The sequence below is a fragment of the Coregonus clupeaformis genome, chromosome 21 (assembly GCF_020615455.1).
Source record: "Coregonus clupeaformis isolate EN_2021a chromosome 21, ASM2061545v1, whole genome shotgun sequence".
NCBI classification, from domain to species: domain Eukaryota; kingdom Metazoa; phylum Chordata; class Actinopteri; order Salmoniformes; family Salmonidae; genus Coregonus; species Coregonus clupeaformis.
In genome coordinates this window covers 30,242,447-30,250,519 of record NC_059212.1, presented here as the reverse complement: position 1 = coordinate 30,250,519, position 8,073 = coordinate 30,242,447, and the positions used below count along the sequence as shown (strand labels likewise).

Here is an 8,073-nt window from a genome sequence, read left to right as displayed (position 1 = left end):
GGTAACAACACATCCGCCACGCTGATCCTCAACATGGGGGCCCCTCAGGGGTGCGTGCTTAGTCCCCTCCTGGACTCCCTGTTCACTCATGACTGCATGGCCAGGCACGACTCCAACACCATCATTAAGTTTGCCGATGACACAACAGTGGTAGGACTGATCACCGACAACGATGAGACAGCCTATAGGGAGGAGGTCAGAGACCTGGCCGTGTGGTGCCAGGAGAACAACCTCTCCCTCAACGTGATCAAGACAAAGGAGAAGAGGACTGAGCACGCCCCCATTCTCATCGATGGGGCTGTAGTGGAGCAGGTTGAGAGCTTCAAGTTCCTTGGTGTCCACATTACCAACAAACTACCATGGTCCAAGCACACCAAGACAATCGTGAAGAAGGTACGACAAAACCTATTCCCCCTAAGGGCACTGAAAATATTTGGCATGGGTTCTACAGCTGCACCATCGAGAGCATCCTGACTGGTTGCATCACTGCCTGGTATGGCAACTGCTCGGCCTCCGACCGCAAGGCACTACAGAGGGTAGTGCGTACGGCCCAGTATATCACTGGGGCCAAGCTTCCTGCCATCCAGGACCTCTATACCAGGCGGTGTCAGAGGAAGGCCCTAAAAATTGTCAAAGACTCCAGCCACCCTAGTCATAGACTGTTCTCTCTGCTACTGCACGGAAAGCGGTACCGGTTTGTCAAGTCTAGGTCCAAAAGGCTTCTACCCCCAATCCATAAGACTCCTGAACATCTAATCAAATGGCTACCCAGACTATTTTCTATTTGCATTGCCCCCTCCCCCCTCTTTTACGCTGCTGCTACTGTCTGTTTATTATCTATGCATAGTCACTTTAATAACTCTACCTACATGTACATATTACCTAAATTAAAGCAAAGTATTTTTTTGTGATTTTTTTGGGGGGGTATTCTTTCTTAAAACTGCATTGTTGGTTAAGGGCTTGTATGTAAGCATTTCACTAAGGTCTACACCTGTTGTATTCGGCGCATGTGAGAAATAAAATTGGATTTGATTTAAAGCCAGGTAGGAATTCTCAGATTCAATCAATGCTTAATTTGTTGAACATGCACGTCGTCGTCTTCTGCAGAACTTTTGAAGGTAATTGCTGATCAAAGACGATCCACATTTAGGAACAGTCATGAGCTTTCTTTCACATTTCAACAATAAATATTTGCCTACCAACACAGACCGTTTCCCCAAACTCTCTTGTCTGTGTTCTCCCTCTCCAGTCTTTCTCTGGTTCTCGTCAGCCCTCCCCTTCACTGGCGTCACTCTGCCGAGCGGAAGCACATTCCAGCCAGTTCCCTCTCAACCTCCCCTCCCCCAATCACCACCACCATACCACCATGTCACAGCCTCACTCAACTAGAACATGTTTGAGGATTGGGCAGGTGCGCACATGGTTGAAGTCCCCTCCCTTAGTTCTCTGCTGTAACTCACAAGAGTGGCTTTTCATTTAAAACCTTACTAAGGTTGGGGCCCTGAAAAGTGTTTAATTGGGTTAGTGTCTAACAATGGTAGGGTTTAAGTCGGGGTTAACCAATACCAGTTAATTGAGTATTAGGCTATAGTATAACAGTTCTGGAGATTTCTTTAAGACTAATTCCTGTGTATAGTATAGCTCTCCCGAAGCTCGTCATGGTGTCTGATGTGGAAGGAGAGTTGTAGATTTGTGAATCTGACAACTTCCCCACCCTAGCCAACCCCCATTGTTGCTAATGTGGAAAACGACCCCACAGTTAACCGACTTGTATGTACCTTGGTCTTTATCTTGCGTCTTTTTAATACTTATTTTTATCCTTCCTTCTTGTAGAAGAACATAAGGGGTCCCCACAGCCTGCCCTTTGTTTGGCTCTCAACTGTACTATTATTTTGCTTATCAATACACCATTTGTTCTGTAAGGAAAGATGGAATTCCTCTTGGTTTTATGCTAGACAGCTCTGGGCCAGAAAACTTGGTAAATCCATGCAACACTGCCATTCATGAATCTCAAATAAAGCTACTCTCCTGTGTAAGTCTCCTTCGGATTAGTTGAAACATAAATGGAATTCTAACAACTGCAAATGGTGTTTAATCAACTTTTACGTTGAGTATTATTGGCCATTAAAGTGCATCAGCTCAATCGTAACTTTAATTGCATTAAAGACGTGCAATATTTAACTACAATTTTAGTTCCGACTGAATTGTCAGCTATTCCTGCTCACTATTGATGGTTATTACATCACTGAAAAGACAGATTCAAAGGGCGTAACTGGCCCTGTGGTCTATGTGTATACTGTACTTTGTACAGTTTTAGCTTATCAGTGAAAGAATGCTTCTAGGGCTTGATACCTAAAAGTAGGCTTCCAGTGACAGCCATAGCATACTGTAAAACTCCTTTTGGTTGAGAATGTACGAAGAACAAACCTTGGACACTAAAGACTTTTAAAACCCCAGCTGCCAAAGAGTCACCATGTCCTTGTTCAAAGCTAAACCATAATTTTCATGGCCCTTTCCTCATTATCTTCAGGACTAGCCTTGCCTCTGAACTAGACTACTAGTATAGTGACTGCCTGACCACCTGTATTCAGTGTTGAGGCTTCCTTTGTCTCCACTGAGTGGGCTCCTCCATGTTGAGTTGACGAGGGGCCCTTTTGTTGTTTGCCCATATGCTTGCCACTTCATTGCTGCGCCAACAGATGCTGTTTGTCTTGTTTGCGAGGATGCGGGGTGGTTTTAGAAATGAGATGTCAATGACCGAGTCTGTTCCCAGTGTGATTCCCCGCTGCTCGAACCCTCTTAAGATTTGCTTGTTCACAGAATTTCGCATTCAGTTATTTTGGTGTCATGTCTGTGCATTGTAATGGTAGTGACTAGTGGAAAAAGTAGGCAAATTGGTTGTAAATGGTCAGACAAATGCTCGGCCGGCCAAATTGGTTGAGCTTGAAATTATTCATGTCTATGGCCTGTGTCTCGTTGCACTTTGATTCAATTTTTTCCCCATGTTTTAATTAGCAACTTTCTCAGCGTAAAGCTGAACTTTTTTCCTACTTGAATAGATTTATAAAGAGAGATTGAACACGAGCTAATGGGTATAAGCTCAATTAAACTACATAACTGTATTACTTACTGCTTTTATTTCATTTGAAAAAATTTCTCTGTGTGTTGAAGCAGACCTGTTGAAATCCACACCTAGTTTAGTGACTCACGGGCCAGTTGAGGTAATATTTGTTCAAGTCATGTTTGAATAGGAGACTCACACAGGGCCAAAGCAGGTACTCCACAACATAGCATACTTGACAATTCACTTTAATCTCAATGTAACGTATGCATTCATGACAAAACCAGCTCACACCCTGTAGTAAAATATGTATTGCTTTCAGATTTACCTTGACCCACAAAGCTTGCTGGGTTAAGAGGTCCCGCAAAAGTCAGCAAGTTCATTGTCATGGTGACTGCAATAACATGCATAAACACTTACTCTGAAGGAAATTAACAGATTGAGAAATCTATATTATCTGTAAGATACATGTCTTCACCTATATTTGTGCATGCCACAATGGTTCCTGTTTAGATTTTTTTTGTCTTTGCAGATCTGTTTAGAGAGCAATTTCTTTGCTAACGCAAACTGTACCCCCTGTTACCGCGTTGAAAGATCATATCATTTCTTTACACAAAATAAACATCTCCCCATAACATTTCCCCTAGCTCTTAGCAGATATAGTCTGGTGTTCATCCCCTTACAACTCCTAGCCTGCTCAGACATGCCAAATATGTTTTGAAAAGGCCCTCTAGTATTACTGGAGGACGCTGGAGACCTTCGGAAATCTTCCTTTGTCTTGGCTTAAAACAACAATGCATCTGGAAAAGGCTTGTTGTAAACTGTCTTTTAGTGACTATTTTAGCTTTTGGAATCAAAGATCTCATGTTTCTTTTCGGTTCTTCTTCAGGCAAGGCTTTTGACATCACTTACGTGCGACTCAAGTTCCACACCAGCCGCCCAGAGAGCTTCGCCATCTACAAGCGCACAAGTGAGGATGGACCATGGACACCCTACCAGTACTACAGTGGCTCCTGTGAGAAGACCTACCAGAAGTTCAACAGGGGCTTCATCCGCACCGGAGAGGACGAACAGCAGGCCCTGTGCACAGACGAGTTCAGTGACATCTCACCCTTGACCGGAGGAAACGTGGCCTTCTCCACCCTTGAGGGCCGGCCCAGTGCTTACAACTTTGACAACAGCCCAGTTCTTCAGGTAAAGAAAAAAACTCAGCTGTTTTAGAGACCTTGATAAAATAACTTTGTGTGATCGTCTCTAATACTGTATGTTCCAGCTCAGTTCTGTTTTATAGTGTTCTAGAGACCTTGAAATAGGAACTTCGTGTGATGCTTTTGTTCCAGCTCCAGATATGTGATATCCCAGACTTGTGTGTCCCTGGGTGGCTGTTATTATTTGTTTTATTTTTCCAGGGCTGTCTGAGGTACAGCGTTAGTAGTACATCTTATATCAGTAGCGTTGAGGCAATCAATGATGTGGACATAGTAACGATAAGTTGGCCCGTAGACTTGAGATATTTTGGCATGGACATATGTGCTGTTGGCAGGCGTTCCCAGTGGAAGGGAGTAGCACACTAGTCCAGGTGGGAAAGTGTGAGAGCCTGACCAGTGCCAAGTGTTGCAACATGTTGCTAGGTGACGCCCCCAGATTTCCCACTACAGTACAGATTGAATTTGGCTCTTCAGAGGCACAGCTGGAAATGTTTGTTGCGCATTGCTTTCAGCAAGTGAGAATTTGTGTGTGTTTCCAGACGAAGCCCTGGGAGACTAATAGCCTATATCAGACTTTAAACCCAAATGACTACAATAACATTTAATCAAATAAAATTGTATTTGTCGCATGCTCCGAATACAACAGTTTTAGGCTTTACTATGAAATGCTTACTTACGAGCCCTTTCCCAACAATGCTGAGTTAAAAGTAAGAGAATTAGCAAATAGAAAAATAGTAACAAAATATATATCAATAATGAGGCTATATACAAGGAGTACCAGTACTGAGTCAATGTGCAGGGGTAAGAGGTAGTTGAGGTAACATGTAGGTAGGGGTAAAAGTGACTAGGCAATCAGGATAGATAATAAACAGAGTAGCAGCGGCGTGTGTGTGTTGGAGTGTCAGTGTAAGTATGTGTGGGTAGAATGAAGTGAATGTGCATTGTCAGTGCAAGAGAGTCAGTGCAAAAAAGGGTCCATGCAAATAATCCGGGTAGCCATTTGATTAACAGTTCAGCAGTCTTATGGCTTGGGGGTAGTAGCTGTTCAGGAACCTTTTGGTCCCAGACTTTGCACTCTGGTACCGTTTGCTGTGCGGTAGCAGAGTGAACAGTCTATGGCTTGGGTGGCTGGGGTCATTGACATTTTTCTGGGCTTTCCTCTGACACCGCCTGGTATAGAGGTCCTGGATGGCAGGGCGCTCGGCCCCAGTGATGTACTGGTCCGTCCGCACCACCCTCTGTAGCGCCTTGCGTCATCAGTGGATCTGTTGGGGCTGTGGGCAAATTAGTCCAGGGTGTCTGGGATTATGGTGTTGATGTGAGCCATCACCAGCCTTTCAAAGCATTTTATGGCTACAGTTGTGAGTGTTACAGGGCGATAGTCATTTAGACAGGTTACCTTGGCGTTCGTGGGCACAGGGACTAAGGTGGTCTGCTTGACCACCATAGTATTAAAGACTGGGTCAGGTAGAGGTTAAAAATGTAAGTGAATGCACTTGCCAGCTGGTCAGCGCATGGTCTGAGTACTTGTCCTGGTAAACTGTCTGGCCCCGCGGGCTTGTGAATGTTAACCTGTTTAAAGGTCTTACTCACATCGGCTATGGAGAGCCAAATCACACAGTCGTCTGGAACAGCTGGTGCTCTCATGCATGGTTCAGTGTTGCTTGCCTCGAAACGAGCATGGAAAGTATTTAGCTCCTCTGGTAGGCTCACGTCACTGGGCAGCTCGCGGCTGGGTTTCCGTTTGTAATCCGTGATAGTTTGCAAGACCTGCCACATCCGACAAGCGTCAGAGGATTCGATCTTAGTCCTGTATTAACGCTTTGCCTGTTTGATGGCTCATCGGAGGGCGTAGCGGGATTTCTTATAAGCGTCTTACTTACTATGTTCATGTAAGAAAGTTGTATCTGTAGGCTACTTCTAAAGGGTTTATCTTTATGTAGGCTAACTGCCTTTTTGCTAATGAAAAGTAGTCAGCAGATGCCTGGTAATTTCTGATGTATTATCTGCTATTGGCTGCTCTTGCAATTTTCCACCGGTGTGGAATAACCTGGCTTTCATATGTAATACTCTACCTCTAACAAATGAACACATTTAGCTCTGGCGCTATATACTTCCATATTTGACTTTCTCATGTGGCATATGGTTATTTATACCAAAGCCCAGGACTCTTTTGGAAGGGATACCTTTCTGAGGCTTCACAGGGCTATGTTCCAGGATAGTTGTATTTGTTAAGTGGAGTCTCTAGGTAATATTTGAATAACTGTTAAATATTATTTATTATGGGATAGCAACCATTTTCGTACAACAACAAAATCAACCAAAACCTTTTCACACAGACTCACTCTGTATACAGAAAATATAGCCTACAAGTGTCTCAGTAAGATAATTAACTGAAAAAACCGAATATTTACATCCAGCTTTAAATGTCTGCCTGGATACAGTTGGAAATGTATAAGCGGATTGAGTGATAGTGCCAGAGAAGTCAATAAAGGAGTCGACCAGGAGAGCCATTGGCCCCGTGCCTGAGACAGACTCATGGCTGCCCTATGGATGTGTCAGACTGTTCTAGGAGAGTTAGGCTATAAGTGGCAAAACATTGGAGCTGTTGTCAGCAGAAACTCTAGCCTGAAATATGTTTTTAATTAGTCTACTGGTAGTAGTTAGGCTCCAACTAATTCTGTAGAATGTTTGTTGGCAAATCATTTTGCCCGTGCAAGGGAGATACACACTTGACTTGGCTGCATTTACAACTCCTCTTCAGAAATAATCTATTTATTCTAAACCTGCATGTGTGGAACAGGACAGATTATTATGTATTTATTTTACAGATGTTATGCTATGGTTTCCAACTTTCTTGGTAATACTACTTGAGCGATCTTCCGGTGCTCAATCCAGATTTGTCCTCTTCTGCTGTAATTCTAAACAAGCAAACAAAAGGCTTTCGATATGTTGTTCTGATTCCGGGACCAGTCTGATTCCATGAGAATGTCTGAGGTTTGGTTTAGATTAGTTTGGCTGTATTTATTTTTCTTCTAAGCAGCTGCACTAGGACCAGGGATAGGGCTTAATCTCCCATTTCAAATGGAAACTTTCAACACGATAAGAATTCCTTTCAAGTCAAACACACCTATCGTGCAGTTAACTTTGGAGTCTCCAATCCTCTCTCCCTTTTCTCGTCCGTCAAACAAAGTTGTAAATTAATAACTCTCCAAACATATTTAGCAGGCAATGCCTGGCTGTGTTTTAACACTGTCCGTTTGTCTTCTTTTTCAGGAATGGGTGACAGCCACAGATATCAAAGTGACCCTGAACAGGCTCAATACATTCGGAGATGAAGTTTTCAATGATCCCAAGGTCCTAAAGTCCTATTACTACGCTATCTCAGACTTTGCAGTGGGAGGAAGGTGAGAGCTGTTCCCTCAGCTGTATTCTATCTCCATCTTCCAACAGCATCCGCTGCCTGGCTTTTCCGTTGTTCAGATTTTTTTATTTTACCAATACCATTGAATAGCAATTTCGCACACACGCACAAAAACATAATAATAATATAATATGCCATTTAGCGGACGCTTTTATCCAAAGCGACTTACAGTCATGTGTGCATACATTTTTACGTATGGGTGGTCCTGGGGATCGAACCCACTACCCTGGCGTTACAAGCGCCATGCTCTACCAATTGAGCTACAGAGGACCACAATTATTTTTGATGAATAATTAATCATACAAACATTTTTAATTTGGTGTTGTCTCTTCTAGGAATTAGAGCATAAAAAGGAAAAATAGCAACAAATCGTATTATAT

At 43.2% G+C, this 8,073-nt stretch overlaps 1 protein-coding gene across 1 annotated transcript in view; it reads left to right on the top strand.

The window, feature by feature from the left end:
* The first annotated feature begins 3,925 nt into the window (after nucleotides 1-3,925).
* Nucleotides 3,926-8,073, top strand: part of LOC121534825 (laminin subunit gamma-1) — a 29,810-nt gene continuing 25,662 nt past the window's right edge. Inside the window, exons 1-2 of the mRNA XM_041841380.2 lie at nucleotides 3,926-4,255; nucleotides 7,546-7,676. Coding sequence (XP_041697314.1) covers nucleotides 3,926-4,255; nucleotides 7,546-7,676 — 461 coding nt within the window. The remainder of the gene's footprint in view (nucleotides 4,256-7,545; nucleotides 7,677-8,073) is intronic.